This window comes from Setaria viridis, chromosome 3, assembly GCF_005286985.2.
Source record: "Setaria viridis chromosome 3, Setaria_viridis_v4.0, whole genome shotgun sequence".
Lineage (NCBI taxonomy): Eukaryota > Viridiplantae > Streptophyta > Magnoliopsida > Poales > Poaceae > Setaria > Setaria viridis.
In genome coordinates, this window is record NC_048265.2 from 37257673 (window position 1) to 37281133 (window position 23461).

A 23461-nucleotide genomic window follows, 5' to 3' on the forward strand; every position below is an offset into this window, starting at 1 on the left:
ACGACCTAACAAAAGAGATCATGCTTGCATAGGTACAACATCACAATCAGCATAGTCATTATATGAGCCAATAGAAAATGCACGCGTGCTGATCTAGTTACCTTTGTCTTACCACTATTGTTGAACCATTGTAGGTGGTACGGATGCGGGTGCGCACGTGTGGTCAAACCAAGATTCTCGACCAGATCTGAACTCACTAAGTTGTTTCAACTCCCACTATCAATAATGGTGAGAACACGACAATCCTTGACGAGGAGAAATATGTGGAACAAATTGCAGCATTGGAGTTTCTCTTCCTCATATCCCAGTTGGGAAGTCAACACCCGCTGCAGAAGAAGGCTCTTATAACCCGCCGAGGCAACCAGAGAATCAATGGCAACCTCCTCCTCGTTATTCGCTTCATCTGCAATAATGTTAGTAGCAAGAACCAATTCATCTTCAACATCACTAGCACTTACATATCCTATTCCATTAGCGGTGGCTATGTAAGCACTACGATTTGGGAAATCCTTCATGACATGTCCAATGCCCTTGCAGCGATGGCACACAATTTTCTTGGAGCTGTTTGATGACGCACCAGGGGCCATAGCTTTCTTCTGCGGTTGGGACTGCACAGGAGACAAATTGCTCACCTCGGAAGCATGTGTAGTAGCAAACGGTGTCGCTGGCGGCTGGGCAACAAAAGCCTTGGGCTTGTCGACATTGGAACGCTACTGCGGAAAAGATCTTCCAGGGTTGGACCTGAAAGTGTGTTGTTGACGACGTCCCTGTACTTCTCTTTCAGCTTTAAGAGCAAGATGATACAATTGGTTGAACCTGTTCCAATCTTTGTAATCAAGAATATCCTATATATCACGATTCAAACCACCAAAGAATCTAGACAGAATCTTCATCATCCCCATGTATATCACAACGTGCTAGACCAATGAGCAATTCCTGATAATATTCTTCTACGCCTTTTTCACCTTGTTTTAAAGTTTGCAGTTTCATACGCAAATCACGTTGGTAATAAGGAGGAACTAAACGAGATTTCATATGTTGTTTTAAGATAGTCCAAGTCTGAGGTACAGCATTGGCATTATTATTATTGCAAAGATCATTCTAGCAAAAGAGAGCAAAACCAGTAAACTCACTAGTAGCAAGCCTAACTCTATGCTCAGCAGGAACTAAATGAGAATTAAATTTTTGTTCAACATTACCAGCAAAAGGAATCGTGGTAAATTTAGTTTTAGCAAAAGGATCATTATTACCATGGTGATGATTATTACCTCCCATACCACGACGATCACGCCGAAGACGGTCCATGTCACATGCATCATTATCAAGATCAGCGTCATCATCATCCTCCAAACCATCATCATGAGGGGTGGGTCGGCGTGGCAGCACTGGGGTAGGTCGTTGCTCAACAATCCGGGTAACCAGAATGTTAATGTTGCGCATCAAGTCATCAAACTTCCCATCGATGTAGGTGCGCTGGTCGGCAAGAAGCTTCATAAGCTCGTCCTTGGACACACACTCATTGAAGTTCAAAGGGGACTCCACTCCTTTCCCTTTCCTTAACATGGTTAGAAGACAACAAAAGACAACACAAAAGTATTATCCCTATCAACTAGCAATTAATGGGTGGAAAGCAATATCTCAAATGGCTTACTACTGTCTTGCAAGTGTGCTTACCAAAGCCAACAGGGTGGTACAATCTATTGTCAAGCTTGGGTGTAACAGTTGCAAGGTGAACCTGTACTAATAGAAGTATATGTGGAGCTTTGGGCAGGCACAATATGGTAGCAAGGAAAAACAATAGCCGAAGCAGATTAGCAAAATTCAATAAGTATCCAAAGTACAAGTCACAGTTGCTGGCTAAGACGTGTCCCTAGACGTAGCACAACAAGATGAAATGAGCGACGGTGGATAGAACTCAAAGAACAAGCAACCAACAACTTATGCAATTGTTTTAATTCTTTTCCCTAATTTTCCCTCCAGAACTAGTAGGAAGCCACTTTTTTATTTTTCTCAACTATTTTTTTATATTTTTCTCTAAATAGGAATCACACAAGATGGAATCACAAAAAATTGCACCTTAAACAGAGGTGTGATGGTCTACAGAAATACATGCACGTTTGCTGAAAACCGTGCAACAACTTAGAGGCTTGAAAACTCCCACTTCCTGATTTTTTTGGGAGAGCTGGGAATCGCAAAAATGCCAAAGGCATTGAATCGTATGTGTAACTTTTTGTTCTGAAAATTTGAAAAAAATTCACCTCAATCGGAGTTCCGAGCGAAAAGTTATGCCTGTTTTAAGGAAGGTCGCCCAAATCAGGGTTTCGAAAAGGCACAACGCGGCTGGTAAGGCGGCGATAGCTAGGGCAAAGTGTTCCTATCTGTCCAACACTGATCATGGCTGAGCACAACTTCTCAGCAAGCAATATAGGGGCACCAACATTCTTGGTATGCAGCAATTAGGTATTCGCCAGATGAATCAAGAAGGGCTGCGATGCAAAGGCGACACAATGCGGCTTGCAACCTATCTAGGGATTGCACGACGAGAGTTCACACAAGGTGGCTAGCATGGCAAGTCAAGTAATGTGGGGGCTCGACTTGTTGTTTGGGTAAAGGTGGATGGGATAGCGGTGGAAACAAACAAACAACGACGGTCGGTTGAAACTACGACCACGAACACACTAAACCAGCAACAAGACTTGACTACGGACACAAACTCAACAAAGTGAATCTGAAACGGAAATTGCAAAGGCTAAAAAGGCAATAGGACAGCGAAAAGTGTAAATATTTTTGGGCTTTTTGTGAACTATAGGTGTTGGACACAAACTGAATCTAAAGGGGAAACATGATAGTATACCTCACGGGTAACCTGGAATCCAGATACCACTTGATGTAGCACTGGCCCGATCTGCTGAAAGGTAGTGATAAATTTGATTGGTGGAGACTCAACATTTATGATCCGGACTTCTAATAAGACATGATTGGAATCCTTGCAATCGCTACACCGTTGCTCCGTTGGTTATCAACCAAGCACAACTTGATTGATCTCACCGAGAAGGCTTTCCCTGCAAGCGAATTGAAGGACACAAGCAAGAAAGTGTAAACACGCAATCTGATATTGCAAATATGAATGAAGTAAGAAGGGTTCAAGCTCTCAATTCAAAAGGACTAATCAACACAGTCGAGGAGAACAAGAACAGGGACCCTGGATCACTGTAAAAGGACTTGTCGTCTAGAACTAAACAAAACCTGAGTTTCTAAGGTGGCAGCTACTGAGTTTATATCAAAAGGGGTGAACTAGGGTTGGGAGCGACCAGGAAGGGGGCGCCCACAACTTGGGCTTAAGGCCCGACACGATACAAGGCCAAGTTGACCCAAAACTGGTGATGCAGCAAATTGTCGTGGTCACATAGAATGATCCACAAACCTTGTGGGCTAGGACCAGAACCAAAAGAATGGGGCCGTTGTCCCCGTTCCAACGTATCAAAGAACGCCTCGTTTCGATGTCGTATGAGGGAGATATGGCCGAAACCGTGCAGGGGTGTTGGCTGAATCCGAAACGAACGCGATGTCCGAGTTGGTGACAAAATTGTAACTTGGGGAAAACCATGACTCATGCGTGTCCAGCATGGCGATGTCCCCATCAGCCTCCCCCACATTGCATTGTACGACTGTCATTCCCCCCTGTTTAATTTTATTGCTTCCATTTTGTTCAATAAATGGTTATTTACTCCTCCATTTTGTTCCATTTTGTTTCCATAAACAATGTACTGTCGCCCATATTGTAATGTCGCCCCCACATAAAAAGTGTTTCATTTTGTTTCCAATTTGTCAATAGATCACAAATGTTTCCTTTTGTTTCAATTTTGTTTCCATTTTGTTCAAATGATCACAAATTTGTTTATTAGATTATTTGTATCCTATATGAAATTATGCACATTTATATGATTTTAATTGATTTTTATGTAGATAGTTTGGGCTAAGTATGGATGGTGGTTGCGGCCGTGGAGGTGGCCGCCACGGTGGTTGCGGCCATGGACATTTCGGGCATGATGACACTCTACCTACTGTTCCAGGACTGTAAGTCCATGGGTCCATTGACATTCCATTCGGCAATAAAACTAGAGGAGCAATTCCCAACATAGTAATATTCTGTCCTTCTTTTGATTGATTTTGTTACTACACATGAATAAATTCTAAATTTAATTCAATGCAGCTTATCAATAATATTAGATGGCTTAGAGATGTTGCCCAAGATTTAGGTGGTATTGCTCCTATGGTCCAAACAGAGGTCATCAACATAGGACCATTTATGCAAAGAAACCATATCTTTTTTCAAGTACCTGATCGACATGCAGCTCTTTTTCAGGACAGGCCATCCCGATGGTCTCAATTGCCGCATGGGGTAGCCCATCGGCATATATGGCGACTGTTAATAGGACTGTCATGGAGGCCTGCCTACAATAGCTTCACCTTCATGGGTACTTTGTGCCAGACTTTTCATGGTTTCGAATGAGATGCCTCGAGGAGGAAGACAACAATGTGATTATCACTGCATAGAGGCTTTCTCCACTTCATGACATGGTATGGAACATTCTTTATCATTCTTTTAACTTTAGTGGTGTTACATCTTTTAACTGTCATCATGTTGTTATCATCTTTTATAGGACATAATTCATGGTAGTACCATTGCCGAAGTGAGCCTTCGCGCGATTCTGGATAAAGTTCTGGATAGGCCACATTTAACTTACATGGGTGGACACCCAAACTACACCCCACAGTTGAGGTTCCAGGCGAGTCTCACTTTCTATAGGCCATATCAGTCTCCAATGTTCTCCGTTCATAGTAATGTATGTGGCCGTCCATGTGAAGCGAAGGAGAGTGCACTCATCCGTGCTCTCACTTATTTTGATGAAGTTCTAGGCTAGACGATTGGAGACATTAGATATTTTCCATATCTAAGGATGCGAGCCGACATCTGATGAAATATGTAACATGCATGGTTGTAACATTTGAACTTGTTCCCTCTAGAACCTCTAATTTATTGATGTAATAACTTGCAATATTATTAGAACTACTTATATTATATTGTGGCTTGGATCATGTACCCCTTCCCTTTTGTTATGCTAGATAATTAAGTTACAAGATAATAAAGTCTAAATAACATTTTTTTTTCATGTGAAGAAGTTTGAAATAATTTCAAAATTATTTGAGTTAAGAAAGGTCTCCAAAACTGCATCGTAGCGAGTATCGGAGGAATTGGTACGCTGCAAAGCAATTGAGTTAAGAAAGTCACATCAGATGTTCCGATGGCATTATTTCTAGTTGCGTCGGACGAATTCTGTGGGGCAGTCTGTGCTGGCGAAGAAATGTCTATAGCACGGGATGTTCCGATGGTTGGCCAATAAGAGTGTCGGATCAAGCATTGGATCTTCCAAAAAATGCTTTAAATATGTGGCAAATGATTTCAAAATTGTTTCAAACTTTTACACATGGACATAAATGTTATTTAGTCAATTTTAAAAATTATTTTTCCTAGATAACACAAATCATAATGAATAGTTAGTTCACTTGTCACTATAGGTTGAAACACCCTATAACTCATTAGGTGTTTCAACCTATTGTGGTAAGTGAACTAACTACTCATTATAATTTGTGTTATCTACGAAAAAATATTTTTTAAATTGACTAAATAACATTTATGTGCATGCGTAAAAGTTTGAAATAATTTTGAAATTATTTGCAAAGTATTTAAATCATTTTTGAATTCTTTTGAGATCACTGTGCTGGTGGGCTCTAAAGCTACCCGCCAGCCCAGTTCAGCGCAGTGATTTCAAAAGAATTCAAAAATGATTTAAATACTTGCAAATGATTTCAAAATTGTTTCAAACTTTCACACATGCACATAAGTGTTATTTAGTTGATTTAAATAATAGTATTTCCTAGATAACACAAATCATAATGAGTAGTTAGTTCACTTGTCACACTAGGTTGAAACACCTCATGAGTTATAGGGTGTTTCAACCTATAGTGACAAGTGAACTAATTATTCATTATGATTTGTGTTATCCATGAAAAAATATTTTTTAAATTGACTAAATAACATTTACGTCCATGTGTAAAAGTTTGAAACAATATTTGAAATCATTTTCTATGTATTTAAATCATTTTGGAACTGTTTTGAAATCACTGTGCTGGCGGGCGCTCGTGCAGCCCGCCAGCACAGTGCGCATTGCGTGGGCTGTTTCAGAGTTTCGGCCTATTTGGAGGTAGACACGCAGCGTGGTCGCATAGCAGCATTTTAGTCCCACCTCGCTTTCGCACGGGGAGAAATGCTTGCTTAAATACTTGGTCGCCGGTGCCTCTCTCAAACTTACGTTAACCTCCGTCTCCCCTTGTGGCCTGGGCTGCATCATCTCGTGCAAATGTGACTGGTCTGTGGGCCACGCTGCTTGGAGTGCTGCGCGCGCTCGCATGTAGGCCCCGGATCAGACGCGTTGCACAAGTTCGCGTGCGAGGCCAATTTTTTCCCCTGATGACTTTAGTGGGCCCTACTACCATCAGCGCTCGTAGTTTTTTTGGAGGCACTGAGCATCGGATCATCCAACGCTTGATCCGATGCCCCCATCGGATCAACCGGTGCTGAAGTATTTCTAGCCAACACCTTCTGTCAAGGGTCAAAGTAAATAGGCTTGGTCCGATGCTCTTATGGGCCAACCATCGGAACATCCCGTGCTATAGAGATTTCTTCGCCTTTGAAGCCTACCCCTCACAATTCGTCCGACACAACTAGAAATAAGTCCATCAGAACATCTGACAGGCCTTTCTTAACTCAATTGCTTTGTAGTGTACCAATTTCTCCGATACTTGCTACGACGTTGTTCTGGGGGCCATCGGTACGTCTGATGGTTTGTTTTCCTGGATTTCTTTAGTTCTTTGATTCTCTTTGGTTTTGTTTGCTTTCTTAGGATCTAGAATACCTTCAAGGCATGTTCTAAACACTTTGTCAGTCCTAAACACGCTGCTATGATGACCGCATGCTGAATTAACCACGTCAAGATATTTTTTTAATAAAGTCTAGTACACATTAATAAAGTCTTACAAGATAATTAATAAGTCTTAAAATAATATTAATTAGTCAAACAACATAAGAGAAAATAAATGTTATTTATCCTTTAGTAGTTTTTCCTTCACAGTCGGTACATAACCATGGCTTCATGGATTTATCAATGCCTGCTTCAACACGCTTGATTTTTCATTCATGGTCTTTGAAAAGGTCCAATTCCTCGTACTAATTGTACTCCTCAACATCCACGATACCTTCAACTCCAAGGATCCTTTATTTACTAGAGACTACAATGTGTTTCTTTGCATTAATAGGATCTGTTATGTAGAATACTTGTGCGACACTGTCAACAAGTACCCATGGGTCATCTTTGTAACCAACATTGGCTAGGTCTACAAGTGTCAACCCATAATTGTCATTTGTAACTCCATTTGGGTGTTTGACCCATTAGCATTGAAAGACAGGGATCCAGATATTCTCTCCATAGTCAAGTTCCCATATGTCCTCTGTGAAATCGTAGTAAGTTATATTCTTTCCGGATGTATCAATCGCCTCTTTACGAACACCACTATTTGGGTAAGCCATGCTTTTGTGATACAGATGCAGTCTCAGATTGCCTGTTAGTTTGAGACCTAGCAGGTCATTCTTGAGGGTTTGAGATAGCAGCAGGAGGCTCAGAGGCAACAGATCTTACAGCAGCAGATGGTTATCGGTCAAATGTTCTCTTTTCTCTCTGGATGCCTAGGACAACTGTATTATCACACCGGGTTGGAGCCACCCCCACTTCCTACCACTCAGCAGCTCCAACACGATCCCACAGCTCCTACTCCTCCGATTTTTGGTTTCGTGCAGACTCCCTTGGCCACTGACCCAATATCACCTCTTCTGCAGACAGGGATGTTGTCACTACCACAGATGACCGAGCCTCAGCTTACATAGTCACAGGCTTCTTCTCCCAAGCAGCCATGGTAGGGTGAGTTCACGAGTCCGATGTCGACTCAGGTGTCTGTTCCATTCTCTACAGCTCCACTTCTATCAGAGGAGACACCACCGCAGCCTTCTCTCCCAGCGCTGAGGTCCAGTTCTTCTCTTCCGTCCTTTGTGACACCTCGGTCCGAGGGGCTTGACGGGTCGGATGCCGCTCTTTGCACTGTCACTCAGCAGATTCAGGCAGAGATGGGTTATGAGGTTGAGGGGACAATTTCCTCTCATTTGCCCAAGGGTGGCATGCCTGCTTCACCTCATGTTGATCCAGCTCTTCCCAAGAGTTCTCCCAGCATTTCCGGCTCGAGCTCTGATGTCGATGCCTCGGCATACGTTGTTCAGCCCTCCGGATCCACCGCTTCTACCTTGCCGCCTAAGGGGTAGTAGAGATAGGGGGAGCTTGGGGGGTGTTTGTTGGTTATTTTGTGGATCTTCATGTAATAGACATGTCGTTTGGCTTTTGTGCGTGTTGGATTATATTGTTGACATGTGTACTCATGTGTGTGGTTGTACCTTTATGTTATTGCTTGTATGCTTGTTTACTTTCTCCTTATCTTACTTGTCATGAATTTTATTATTGACTTGTGCTTTAATTTAAAGGCTAAGGACCTTTCTAGAACTAAGTGTCACAAGGAGATGAAGGACACTTAGTTCTATTTTTTTCTCTCTTGCCTCCTCTTTCTCTCCTAGTTCTAGATCTTGATCTAAATCTAGATGACAAGTTAATGAAGGTTGGAATGGCAGAAACTCACCTTATATAGCCATCTCCTCCAAGGACTCCTCCAAGGAAAATCAAAAGCAAAACCTCTCCCCTTAGATTTGGTGTTTTTGGGCTTTTCCCAAGCTCTTCTCGGGTAAGCGCCAAAATGAAAGGTTGCCTGGGGAGGAAGATGAATAGGAGCTTTTATACTATGCTATGTGCTGGCGGACGACATAAGCCAACCACCAGCATAGTGGCTCTCTGTGCTGGCGGGTGACGCAAGCACCCGCTAGCACAGGTCAACCCATCTATGCTGGCAGTGGGTTTATGTCGCCCCCCAGCACAGTGGCTCTCTGTGGTGGCGGGTGACATAACCACCCGCCAGCACAGATGGGATGACCTGTGCTAGCGGGTGCTTGCGTCACCCGCCAGCACAGTGGCCTTTGTTGGAGCACCAAGCTCCAAATCACAATGAGACTCAACACGTTGCTTTGTTACGCTTTTGGCTACTCCCTTCGAATGACGACCCTAAAACTGCCTTGCCAACAGATTACCCAACCAGCACTCCAATAATGGGACAATACCGCGAAGGAAGAAGAGCCACACTCTCCACTTTGGAACCCAAAACCCACAGTCAGGTCCTTTTCCAACAGGGCTAGTGTTGAAATGGTAATATATCAAGTGCTTCAGATCCTTGCACATCCTAATCTGCCTCATCAATCGGTACTTGTACCTATACCTACTGGTTAGCTGGCCAACATGAGAGAATATGTATTGCTAGTGGTGGGTTTATGTTGCCCACTAGCACAGAGGCTCTTTATGCTGACGGGTGACATAACCACCCACCAGCACAGATGGGATGACCTGTGTTGGCAGGTGCTTGTGTCGCCCACCAGCACAGTGGCCACTGTGCTGGCGGGTTCTTCCCCGCCGGCCCGACAATTCTCTATCTGGCATGTGCCAATCGCGCCCACCAGCATGCTAATTTCCCTGTGCCAGCACAAATCGATTCTGGCGTAGGGTACCATACCGATTTCATCATGTGCGACATGGCGGATCCGACGAGCCCTAGGCTCCGGTACATATAGATCCGAGCTACTACACCAACGACCTTCTTCCCCTGACGAATTCCCGGACCATGGGCGCCGCCACGGCGCCGCCGGTGCTGCTGCAGTGAGGTTCGTCGATGGCGAGCCCCGCTGCTACTGCGGCTCCTTCGGCAGGAGCTCGTGCGCACGCTCCCACTTCGCCTTCACGGTGACCACGTGGACTCTGACCCTGACGATGGAGGAGCCAGTGAAGTGGGTGAAGGAGAGCGTGCTCGACTGCGAGGAGCTCTGGGCGCTCCCGGGCTACGAGGGCATCCCGTGCGTGCATCCGCTGTACCCCGTCATGAGCTTGGACAACCCTGACGTCATCTGCTTCAAGGTCATCGGCCATGCGGACCGGAAGGCATGCGGCTCGTTCGCTTGGCTGCTGCGTTCGGCTGGCTGGCTGCTGCGGCAGAGAGCTGTTGCGTGCTGCAGCTGCTGCGGCAGAGAGCCGAGCAGCAGCAGACAGCTGCAAAGCAGCCAGCCGAACGAGGCCATGGTTGACATGAGGAGGAAGGCGCTACTGGCAGCCGTCCAGTGCACGCACGATCCATGCAAAATAAACTATTATTTACCGGCGAAACTTCAGTGTTAAATGGCATCGAAATGAAACTTCAAATAAGGATATGTAATTGCAAACTTTTGCGTTCTTTCTTTTGTAAGACTTTGATTTGTTCATGGTTATTTTTCTTTTCTTAAAAGAAATTGTATTATTGATTACCAAGAACATGGTTGCAACCGTTTTCAAGAACCTTAATTGCAAACAGTTTTGATCAGTACAGTTTTAACTTCAACTTTGCTTTACAAAGATGATAGATTGGAGTTGTTTTGACTCATCAATTTATTGTCGATACATGATTTGACAGCCTTAGCATCTGCAGTATGTACTAGGAGTACCCTAACTAGATAACATCCAAAAGATAAGTACGTTTGGCTGGAGAGTGAGGTAGGATGGAATGGCTCCATTGAAAAGAAACATAAAGCTCAGTTACTTGCATTTTTTTCTTTTATAAGATTTTCAGCTTGTTCTATCATGGTTATTTTTTCTTTTGTCAGAAGGAGATTGTTTCATGTAATGGTTATTTTTCTTTTGTCAGCAGGAGATTGTTGTATTGATTAATTACCCAAGAACACGGTTACAATGTTTTCAAGAAGCTAATGATTAGGCACATTTTTCATCTTCACGATTTTAACTTCAATATTGCTTTATTGCTAAGACAATAAATTGATTGCAGTTTTTTGGCCTCATCAATTTATTGCCCGCAACCGCGATATGTTTCGACAGTCTTAGCATCTATGTATACAGTATGCTAACTAGATAATAACTATGTGACATGTAAATGTAACGACTCTGAAGTTCTGCTGATAAATCGTTGTAATAATTCGCACATCTCCGTCGATGGGCCGAGCAGGGGGCGACAGATACACATCAGTGTCTTCCTCCTCATGTCAACTTGGAGCGCCCATAATAACTTCACGTCCTTGTGCTGGATATCGTCGTCGTCCTTGCATGCTATATGAAGATGAAGCACATGACGAAAAAAATTGGTAGCCCGGGTGCAATGCAATTTTCTCTATTATTTTAGCTAGAAATTCAGTTCTTGGTCAACTAGGTGAATTCCATAGTATAATAATCCACATACGAGTCAAATTAATCCCAGATGATGGCTCCCACAAAGACACCGCGTAACGGTTTGCACTCCCCCGGCTTGAATTGCTACCTGACGCGGGTGATTTGCCGTTTTAACCCTAAACAAAATGCAGCTTGCGTTAAAGAAACAAGGTCAGCGAGGTGTGTTACTTCCTGATCAAGTAGTCTTTGAACTCTTGTTTTGCTTCTCCCTCCTGCTCGCAATTTCCAAGTCATTTTGCATCGTCCCTCTCCATCTTGTTCCACAAATTGACCACAAAATTTTAAGCATCGCACCCAGCAATCATTGCTCAAATTTATCATAGACTACGAGCATGTTGCACCCTTGCCAAAGATAGTATATATAGGCACAGACATTCTCAACCAGCTGTACATCCAACCACCGTAAGCCACCAACTGACCAACTGGCAAGCCGCGCGCACGGTCTCCATGGACAGAGCTCGCCGGAGTAATGGCGCGTGGGAGATCGACCTGTTCCGTCCCGGGCCGAGCACGGCGCGCTCCGACCGCTGCGCGAAGCTGCTCCTGCTGTGGTCGGCGGCCGTCGCAGTGCCCGTCTTGGTGTTCGTGCTCGCCGGCTACGTCTGGGGCTCCGTCGCCACGGCCGTGGTCGTGGTCGCCTTGATCTGGTTCACGTGCTGTTACTACAGGGCCGCGCCGCCGGAGCCACCGCTCCTACCTGAGCACCTCGGCGCGCTCCGCGTCGACGTGCCGGTGGGGCAGCCGCGGCCTGGGCAGGTCAACGGCGTCGGCGGGCTCAGCCAGGAGGACGTCGAGGCCATCCCGGCGTTCGAGTACCAACGCAAGAAGGGGGTGCCGGCGGAGCAGTGCGCGGTGTGCATCAACGTCGTGCGGGACGGGGAGACGGTGAGGAGGCTGCCGGCGTGCGGGCACGCGTTCCACGCGCCATGTGTCGACGGGTGGCTGCGCGCGCACGCCACGTGCCCGATGTGCCGTGCCGACGTCAAGGTTGCTGCAAGCGAGCCACCAACCTGGGGAAGTGATCTTTAATACCGGTCAGTTACCGAGCATCTCACCGGTACCGCTTGTTCAGTACGCCATTTAGTACCGTCCAAAATGCCCGATAGTAAATACACCATTTAGTACCGGTCGGTGTTACCGACTGGTACTAAATAGTACTCCACGGGTACTAGTGTTATTGTCCGGTACTATAAAGCCTCCAAGGATCGAAAATTTGTACTAATTTCGCGCGTTAGTATCGGACGAAAAACTATTCGGTACTAATGTCAAGGACGAATGCTCATATTTCTAGTAGTGAATGGAGGTGGCGGTGTAGTTGTAGTACCGGGACAGGGACAACACTTGTCAAATTGTGCATTTGTAATTTTGTACCTACGATTTGTCAATTTAGTGGACTTTTGGATAATTGGGTTTCAGAGATTCAAATTTAAGAATTTTGTGTAACTTTCGATCAGATACCTTCACTTCTGGGAGCAATCCTCTTTTCCAAGCAGGAGAGTAGGAGACACGTCTGTTGAGTGTTTTATCAGTTTGACCTTAGGTTGTGGTAACTTTCTCGTTGAAAATACTTCAGCTGCAAAGACACAAAGTACAAGGCATATTCGTGATTGGCAAATTTATTTGCAGTTTATTACTTTGCCTCAGCGAAACAGTCTACCTTCCACATACATGCCAGTTTTGTCGAGAACGAAGCGCGCACCTACAGAGACTTCGTCCCGCAATAGTTTTCCATTCGAGTCCTAACGAGAAAAGTATTTTTTTCCTATCTAATTAAGAAACTTCCTTAAGATTTTGCTCAGCTTGTTCCAAGTAACTAAGGTCGTTTCTTCTTGAATCCTTTGATTCCCATTTAAACATTGACTATGCTTCAGTTTGATTTGAGGCCTTGCGTAAAAAGTCGTGGAACGACGGTGCTGTAACTCTCAGTTGAGTAGCTGTCTACTTGACTTTTCCTTCACTTCTTACTTAAATACGTGCATTGCATGTTCTGGCCTCTGGGGAAAAAAACTGGCCTAGCGCACCACTGTTAGCATCTCTTCTCGCTCTCTCCAATTAGAACCGCTAAACAAAAGCTAAAGGAGTACAACTATACTATGGTCTATATATGCAACTTAATAATTTTATGAAGACATTGTTTCTCAAGAAAACCACACGAAGATATTTCCATTCCACTATATACATAGGCATCTATAAGCTATCACCTTCGACACCTTGTCCCTAGATAATAAAGATAAGCTATCACATGCAACAACTATCAATTTAGTGGAAGTACAATATTAGTGTTTACTTGCACTCCCTCCATTTTAAGTTATAGGTTGTTTTGTTTTATTCTTAGTTGAACTTCTCTAACTTTAGTTCACCAAAATTACAGAAAATAGATTAATATTTATAATATCAAATAAATACACAATCATGACATGTTTTGTGGTGAACTACTTAATAAAGCTACTATAACATTTATTATAGATGTTGTTGTATTTTAATTTTCAATAATCTAGCTGATCAAAATTAGAAAAAGTTGAACTTAGGACAAAATTAAAATGACCTACATTTTAAAATAAGATACCTACCATAAAATTATATTCAGACCAGGGTCCTAATTGTATCCACCAGTAAATTGATATACTGGTAATTCCGGTATTTCTTCGGATGAAATTTGAACATATTTTCAAAGTCTAGCCTAAATTTCTTCAAATTTTGGAAAATTTGACCAAACTTTCGGGCCTTTTTTTAGCCTACCAGACATACCGCTCACCTCCGAGATTTTTTTCCTAAAATGCATGGTAGCTTGAGCACTGATCCAGCCACCAAACGAAAATTACACAAGAAAGTCCTATGCAATCGTGCGGACAATAACAAGAACATACCTCATATAGACTCAGTCACTCATGCTCTGATGCATCCATGTTTGCTTGCATCACATGGAGATCACTACGCAATTTACTCAACCTTTTTCTTCTCTCACTATGTGATTTCCATTCAGTTGCCGTACCAGATTTGATGGATATATATATAGAGATGAAGTGATCAGGGGTTGTTGTGGTCGAGGTCCGCCCGGCGGCAGCCATGGAGCTCCATGACCCGGAAGCCGGCCTGGTCCCTCCTCACCAGAGGGACCTGTCCTTCCGCCTGTCCACCAGCAACGCGGCGTTCCGCGCGGCGCAGCACCGGCACAGCCGGCCGCTCATCATCCAGATGGTGCCGCAGAGCGTGCGCGGCGGCCTCGAGGAGCGCTACTTCGCGCCGGAGGTGGTCTCCATCGGGCCCTACCACCACCGCGCCTCGCCGCACCTCGTCGAGATGGAGCAGGTGAAGGAGGCCGTGGCGCACGAGTTCTGCCGGAGCGCGCTGAAGGGGAATAATACTAGCAGGAAGCCGGCCGTCGATCTGTTCCTCGACGCAGTCCGGCCGGTCCTCCCGGAGGCGCGGCTCTGCTACGCCGACGCGTTCGACACGATCGCCGGCAACGACTTCGCCAACATGATGGTCGTGGACGGGTGCTTCCTGCTCGCCGTGGCGGCGATCCTGACCAAGGACTACCCAGCCGAGCTGGAGCACTGGTCGTGGACGCACGGCCGCATGCTGCGGATCATGAAGGACATCCTGCTGTTCGAGAACCAGATCCCCTGGGCCGTGGTGCGCGCGCTCATGGCGCTGCGCCCCGTCCGCGTCGACGAGTTCGTCGCCAAGCTCCTCGCCTACCTCGACGTCCGCAGCCGGGAGCCCCGGTTCGACGACACGCCGTGGGACGCCCTCAGCCCCGTCCACCTCCTGGACCTCGTCCACCAGCGGCACCTCGGCGGGCCGGCGCCGCCACCCGACGGCGACGTCCGGTACTGCGACTACGCGCGCCCGTTCGCGCACTTCACGTCGGCGGTGGAGCTCGCGGAGGCCGGCATCCGGATCCACGGCAGCGGCACGTGCCGGGTGACGGACGTGAGGGTGGAGCCGGCGGCGCTCCGGGTCGGCCGGCTCGCGCTCCCGCAGTTGGCGCTGAGCTGGCTGCCGCGTTGCTGGCTCATCAACATGGTGGCGCTGGAGTGCGTGACGGACCGGTCGGATCAGAGCGGGGTGAGCTCGTACCTCGCCATCCTCGGCTCGCTCATCCGCACGGAGCGGGACGTGCGGGAGCTGCGGGCCAGGGGGATACTGTTCAGTACCATGAGCGACCAGCGCACCGCCGAGTTCTTCGAGTCCCTGATGGACCCGCTGCCGCGGCAGGAGCTCTACCTCCGGACGCTGGAGGGCATCGTCCAGCTCCGGGGCACGAGGAGGACGAGGAGCGGCCTCCACGCTGTCTACTACAGGAACAGGAGGATCATCTTGGCCGCCGCTCCCCTGCTCAGTCTCCTCGTCGCCATCATCGGCATTGCGCTCACCAATTCCCTCAAACGCAAGTACTCCTAGGCTGTAATATATGACGTGCATGTCTCTCCCGAAATATGAATATATGATCGACTTCGGTGTCGGTCTGCGCGTGTTATACCCACCTTGCACAAAACCACGAATGATATAGGGCACGTTTGGTTCCTTTGCTTATTTTTAGCACGTGTCACATCGAATCTTTAGATACTAATTAGGAGTATTAAACGTAGATTATTTACAAAACCCATTACATAAGTGGAGGCTAAACGGCGAGATGAATCTATTAAGCCTAATTAATCCATCATTAGCAAATGTTTACTGTAGCAACACATTATCAAATCATGGACTAATTAGGCTTAATAGATTCGTCTCGCCATTTAGCCTCCACTTATGTAATGGGTTTTGTAAATAGTCTACATTTAATACTCCTAATTAGTATATAAATATTCAATGTGACGGGTGCTAAAAATAAGCAAGAGTAACCAAACCAGGCCATAAATAAATTGAAGAATTGTGTAGAACCAAAAAAATAGCTAATTGATGTTAATTTTGACCTATTCCCAATGCATGCATATTTATTCAGCATCTAGAAAACCAACAGACAATAAGACTTTCAATAACAACTAATATGAGTAATTTGGGGCAATACGGTCATTTGTTACGGCTACTATTATGTCTGAAATTTTCTAAAAATACACTCTTTGCGGGACGGAGGGAGTAAGTGGTTTAGCAGCGGCCTTCTCCAAAATCTATAGAAAACTATAGCGGGATATAGAGAAAGCTCTTTCTCGTTTAGTGTTTCTTAAAAATAAATAAAGGTCCGGTTAATCATGCACAAAAACATGGACCTACGAAATTTTATGAATACAATGCATGTCCAGGATTATTGAAAAACATGTCTTTTTATGTATTACTTGAAACTTAAAAATTACAGTCAGGGTTTTGTGTGGCTCACGTAGTTTTTTTAGCAACTAATTGGTTTTTGGGCCTCTGGTGTGAAAAAATGAATCATCATCAATCCACATAGCAGAAAATAGGATTAGCCGTGCTAATAGATTTCACAGCTAAGCCAAATAGCGTTGTTTAGCAATGCTAAAGCGTCCTTAGTAGCTATAGTGGAACAATTGGCAATAGCGTAGGGCCGACTCTCTAAAAAAGCTATAGCAAAGCTATAGTGAGCTATTTAGAACTATGCTAAATACAAAGCACAGTACTACAGAAATGCATGCGTACAATTTATTCTCGATTAAAACATACAGAAATGGCACTGTTACAAGGTTAGCAACTTTGGTTCCGAAACAAGAAAGTTTAAAACCCTACCAATTGTCGTCTTTGACCTATCAAGTCAAGCTTGAAAAAAAAACAAGTGCTTTGATTCTTAACCAGGATACGACCTGGCAGAAAACTCGCCTTTAGTCCCGGTTGGTAGGGGCCAAGTCTCCCAAAAATCCATCCGGGATTAAACAATTAAGATGAAAGAGGGGGTCTTTAGTCCCGGGTCGCTCAACCGGGACTAAAGACACCCTTTAGTCCCGGTTGGTAAAACCAACCGGTTGCCCTATTTAGTCCCGGTTGGTTTTACCAACCAGGGCTAAAGGGCATGCATAAAAGCGCCTACCTGCATGGCGCCTGTAATTTCATGCATCACGTATCCTTCAGTAGTTAAGACTTTTTTTATAAAAAAATCAAACTAGTATTTATACAATTACTACATATACAATTCTTAGCATACTATATAAATCTTAGCATAGTATTTATACAATTAGTATATATATATATATACACACACACACAAAAATTTGCCCCGATCATTCCGTGGATCTTCTCGTCGTGGTGTTGCTCGGTGCGTCTAATTTTCATCCATCGTAATAAAATTCTCTTTGTGGATTTACTACCTCATCCACCAGGAATCCCATGAGATCTTCACATTTGCCCCTATTCTTTCCTTTTCCAAGAGTCTTTGTTGAATATTATGCATCTGTAATTTGGAAATATGTGAATGTTACACGAACAATTAAATATAAGGAGCTAGAAAATAATTAACTATTAATAGTTTTATTTTACGTACTTTAAAGTTGTGTGGCGTCATCTTTAGTCCCGTGGGTCCCACAAAACTGTGCATGTGCTCACAGATGTAGTAGCCACATAGATTATTCCTAGGTTCCTATCTTAAGCACTTCAATGGGGAAAAACAAGTTATGAAATATTCGTGCTATAGATGTACAAAATATGCAAACTTCATACATACCGGGAAGTCTGTGTTCCATGTAAGTTTTTCTTAGAATGGATCTTTGCGTTTCCTGATGAATTGTCCCCATGCACTGCGGATTAAAATAATAAATGATATAGTGTTAGGAACTTTTGCATAGAGGTAAAGGTCCAGAATTATTACTAAGTCTAGCATGTCTTGAATGTCTTGGTACTCCTTCGGTGATTTCCTCAACGAATCGAAGACAGTGATGTGGCTTCTATTAGGATCAATTATTAGGAGGATCCAATGGAAACTACGTACGTAAATGTTCATATTAGAGCTAACTAACATTAATCAGGTAAGGAAAAAGAAAACAAAAATAGACGGTATACACACACTTACTTGAAGTTGTATGGAAGTAGTATGTATTCCTTGTAATTTCGTTTATCCAGGAAATTGTATACTTCCATCAACGTTTGCTCTGGAAAATCCCGTATCTGGTGTTGGTTAACTAGGGATGGATCCATGAGGCCAACATAGAAGTATGCTTCTCATCAGCATGTCTGAATTAGCATCCTACATAGAATGGATGACGAAGTTAGTAGGGCAACGCACGCACAAAAAATAATGATATGAGCCAAAATTTACATATAGATAAATGGACACTTACAGAGCCCAGGCGAGAGAGACATAAGGGGCATTATGATGGTACACTTTGTATATATCCTTGAATTCCAGCCACATGACTTTCTCGCCTTTGCCAAAAAAATCTATCGATTTTACCTTAAGGCCGAACATTTCCCTGTCAATGGCGGACTGCTTCATGTACCATTCATGGAATTCGTACATCTTTGTTGATAGCTTCCGTACAAACTTAGGCCTTACCAGAGACTTGCCTAGCTTAAAGGTCCATTTCGATTCAACTTGTTGTGCAGCTAGCAGCTCACTTTGCCCTAGACATTTAGAAAGGGACATTCCTGTTTCTTGGATGAATTTCACTACTTATTCTTGTTGATCCAAGGGCATTGTTGCTATTTTTTAGCGTCTTTTTTTGGTAGATGGCTGAGGTGGGGCACAGTACCCGTTGAAGATGACTTTCCTTTCCTTCTTCGCCTCTCATCAGCCTTGACTAACGCCCGGTCGTAGTACGATAGTGGTGGCAGCATCTTCTTAGCTTCTTCTGATATTTTTATAAAAAAATTTAATTGTCTTCGATCTACTGGTGGTGGTTCCATCACCTTTGCTTTTCTTTCTTCAGCCATTTTCTTGAACCACTCACTACATTCTGCTTTGGTTTGGGCCCAGCGTTCCTCATGAGTCATTGCCTCACTGCGTTCCTTAGGAGTCAATTCAGGCTCCTTTGTTTTCTTCTTTCTCTGTCTTGGCTTGGGAGGCAGTGGTCGTGACTTCTTAAGTGGTGCTACAAGTTCCTTGCTCAGTGCGGCTCGTAGTCCCAGCGACGGTGATCGGGGAGGGGTGTTGTTGTCGTCATCGCTCGCACCACCAGGATGTGCTTGAGATGGAGACCATGATCGAGCAGGAAGTGACGGTCCCGGTGGTGACGATGGTCCTGGAGCAGGTTGTGTTGGAGATGACGGTCTTGAGCTTTGAGGCGATGGTCGCTGCTGGGGATCTACGGGAAGCGGTGATGCCTCCGTGTCGGGGATGATGATGTAGCGTTTGCACCATAGAATGATCCCGTGAAGCGCATCTCCTAGTGTCCTTTCCCCATCGCCTCCTGGGAGGTCGAGCTCTAGGCCTTCATATTGTCTATTAACGAGCTGCTCTAGGCCAACGCTGGCATAGCCAGGTGGAATCTCCATGCCATGGCTTGTCTGTCCTGGCAGGATTGGTAAGGAACTCCAGTACGCCACCTGTACATATAGTAGAAATAAAGAAGTTATTAAACTCTCGAGGCGTGGATGGATTGAGAAGATTGCATAAATATTATGTATAAGTATACCTTAATGTGATGTTGCCGACCGGTTTATGCAGCTCACATGAGGTGCGTTGTGTGATGACATCCATAGGGAACCATTGCTAGTCCAGGGGTAATCTTGGCATCTACGGGTCGGGGACCCCTGTGGAAGCACAGCTGCTCCCGAGGCATTGAGAAGGGCTAGCGACGTTTGGATCCGGCAATGCTCCAAATTGGGCCAACTCTGCAACTGCTAGGGCCACTCGACGATTGATTTCCTCCTGAATTCTTACTTCTTGTGAATGCACTTTGGATTCTAACATGTGCCGCCAGCTCTCCTCTTGTTGTTGCTTTCTTTGCTTGCGGCTTCTGTACGACTCCATGTCACCTCGGAAAGCGAACTTTCACGGAACGGCCTCGTACCCTCGGCAACATCATGGGTGCTCAGGATTCTCGAGGGCCCATGTTAGCTCATCATTCTCTCGGTCCACCTTCAACCTCCCAGCCTTAGCATCTTCAATGTTCTTGATAAGGCTTTCGATCTTCTAACGTATTATCTCATTGAAGATCAATGTCCCATCCTCTTGGCTCAGGTTGCCTCCATGAGCGTAATACCAATTTTTTGATCGATCAGGCCATTCAAGAGTTGCTGGTACGATACCCTAATCGATCAGGTCTTGTTCCATCTTGCGGCATTTGGGAATTGCAGTGTTATAACCACCTCGCCCTAGACGATGATGGTACTCCTTCTTGCCAGCATTTGCAACGTTGGTGCGAACCTTATTCGCATTGTCTTCACTCGTCTTGTATGCGACAAATGCCTCCCAATGGTCCCTCAACTTTGGCCACTCGTTGAAATCCGGAGTTTGGCCCTTCTTGATGAAGGTGGCATCCAGCATCTTCTTGAATGTCTAGAATTGTGTGGCCATCTTCTTCAGCATCCATGATTTCACATCATCTTCATTACATCCTTCGGGAAATGTCAAATGTTTCTTAACATCTAACCACAATTTTTCCTTTTCTGTATCTAGGAGCACGTATGGATTAGTACTTTTACCCCTCCATTCCCTGATGTTGATGGGCACGTTGTCCCTTACGATTACCTCGATCTGATTCACGTACTTTTTTGCCACGTTTTCAAGAGCAACCGGCTTGCCCTCTTCTGTGACTTCCGTGATGATAAGCCTTCCATCCATCACCTTTGTATGATCTAGGGCCTTCTGACGGTTTGTCGATCTAGAGGACTAACAATTCAAGATTCGTTAATTAGTACATAGTAATAATGAATAAGACATTATAGATGGGGTAAAACAATGGAAATGATATATACCTCGCCGGAACCTTCCGTCACGGAAGGTTTTGCTGGGGCTCGGGCTCTTCATGGCCATCGCTGGACATGTTGAGGAATATGTCTGCTTGGGAACCCTCTTCATCGGTGTACGTTACGGGAAGGTTGTAGCCATTACCACAGCAATATTCTGCTCCATTAGATAGATTGCGGTCTCATCGTCTGCCATCTCAACTACTTTAAACACACATGAAATCATAGTTACATATACGTTAAGGTATATACATGAAATCATAGAATGACCATGAAAAAACACAAACTGATTGAAACGTACACAAGAAATTTACAAGAAACGTACACAAGAAACATACACATGAAATGTACACAAGAAATTTACATGAATGTCTTGAATGAAACTTACATGAAATGTCTTTAATGAAACTTACATGAAAACTTCCAAGAAAGTTACATGAAACTTACGCATAAAATGTACACAAGATATTTACATGAATGTCTTGAATGAAACTTACATGAAATGTCTTTAATGAAACTTACATGAAAACTTCCAAGAAAGTTACATGAAACTTACACGAAATTCCTTGAATGAATCCTACATGAAGTGTTTCTACAAATTTCTACTAAATTCTAAGAATTAATACCAAATTTGAAGTGTTTGTACAAGTTTCTACTAATTTCTACTAAATTATTCCAAATTTGAAGTGTTTCTACAAATTTCTACTATTTTCTAAGAATTTCTACCAAATTTCTTCTAAATTCTAAGCATTTCTACAAAATTTCTACTAATTTCTACTAATTTTCGAAGCATTTGTACTAAATCATAGTAATGTACTTAAAATTATACTAAATGTATACAAAATTATACTAAGCACTTATACTAAATAAGTCTTAAGCATTTCTACAAATTTTTTACTAATTTTCGAATCATTTATAATAAAACATAGTAATTTCTAAAAGTTATACAAAATGTATACAAAATTATATTAAGCATCTGAACTAAATTATACTGATTTTCTACTAATCATAGTAATTTTCTACTGATTTTCAACTAATAATAGTTATTTCCTACTGATTTTCTACTAATAATAGTAAGTTCCTACTAATTTTCTACTAATCATACTGATTTTCTAACTAAAAAAATTAAAAAAGGGCCCCTGCATTAGCAACCTGGGGGCTTGTGTCAGCAAGGGCCCCGTCGTACATGTGAGTGCCGGGGGTCGCGGCGGGGCGGCGAACGGTAGGGGCCGGGGCGGTGGGCGACTCAGGCCGGGGCGACGGAGTGGTAATGCGGACGAGGAGGAGGCCGGGGCAGTGGAGGCGGGGATGGAGGCGGTGCGGATTACGAAGGCCGTGACGATGGGACGGCACAGATGGAGGTGGCAACGGAGAGGCGGCGATGAGGAGGTGGCACGGAGGGAGGTGGTGACGAGGGGGCACGACGGAGGTAGCGGCAATAAGGGGGCATGATGGAGGAGGCAGCGGCGGGCTGGGGCGATGAAGGAGGTGGCGGTGGGCTGGGGCAACGGAGGAGGCGGCGGTCCGGGCGCGAGCGACAGCGGCCGAGGTGGCGGGTGACGGCGACCGGGGTGGTGGGCGACGAGGAGCACAGCGGATGGCAACGGAGGCGGACGAGTGGTGACGGGAGACCAGCGGCGATGGAGGCGAACGAGCGTGGCGGATCTTGGAGAGTGGTAAAAATTTTGCTAAGTGTTGAAGGGTGGAAGGGGGAAAAGACGACTGTTACTTTTATACCCCCCCTCCCTATCCTGGTTGCAAATTGCAACTGAGACTAAAGGGTCCTTTTGTCCTGGGTGCCAATTGCAACCGGGACAAACGTCCCCTAGACCGAGTGGCAATTTCCAACCGGGATAAAATGGTATGTTTCGCGCGGGAGGCAAAAATTACCCTTTTATCCCGGTTGCAATTGGCACTTGGGACAAAAGGCTCTTTTTCCATTTTCCATCTCCCGCCTGTTTTTTGCAAATAGATTTTATATATGTTTTCACTTAATGTTAGGAAGGAAAAAATAAGAACTTTACATATTTAGAACATGCAAAAATATATTAAATTAGCAAGTATATTTACAATAAGTTTGAATGAGTCATTAATTCTATACTAGTTCTTTTAGTTTCTAAAATAATTATTTAACTGCATCACTATCATCAAGAAATTATTCAATTAAATAATTTCAATGCGCGAATAATTTAATT

The 23461-nt window shown here is 44.5% G+C and overlaps 2 protein-coding genes across 2 annotated transcripts; both read left to right on the forward strand.

The window, feature by feature from the left end:
• Window positions 1-11575: 11575 nt before the first annotated feature.
• Window positions 11576-12876, forward strand: LOC117850218 (uncharacterized). The gene has a single exon (XM_034732026.2). The coding sequence runs from the start codon at window positions 11919-11921 to the stop codon at window positions 12498-12500; it is 582 nt and encodes a 193-aa protein (XP_034587917.1). The 5' UTR covers window positions 11576-11918; the 3' UTR covers window positions 12501-12876.
• Window positions 12877-13059: 183 nt separating this feature from the next.
• On the forward strand, window positions 13060-15960 carry LOC117849222 (UPF0481 protein At3g47200). The gene has a single exon (XM_072292425.1). The coding sequence runs from the start codon at window positions 14538-14540 to the stop codon at window positions 15876-15878; it is 1341 nt and encodes a 446-aa protein (XP_072148526.1). The 5' UTR covers window positions 13060-14537; the 3' UTR covers window positions 15879-15960.
• Window positions 15961-23461: the final 7501 nt, after the last annotated feature.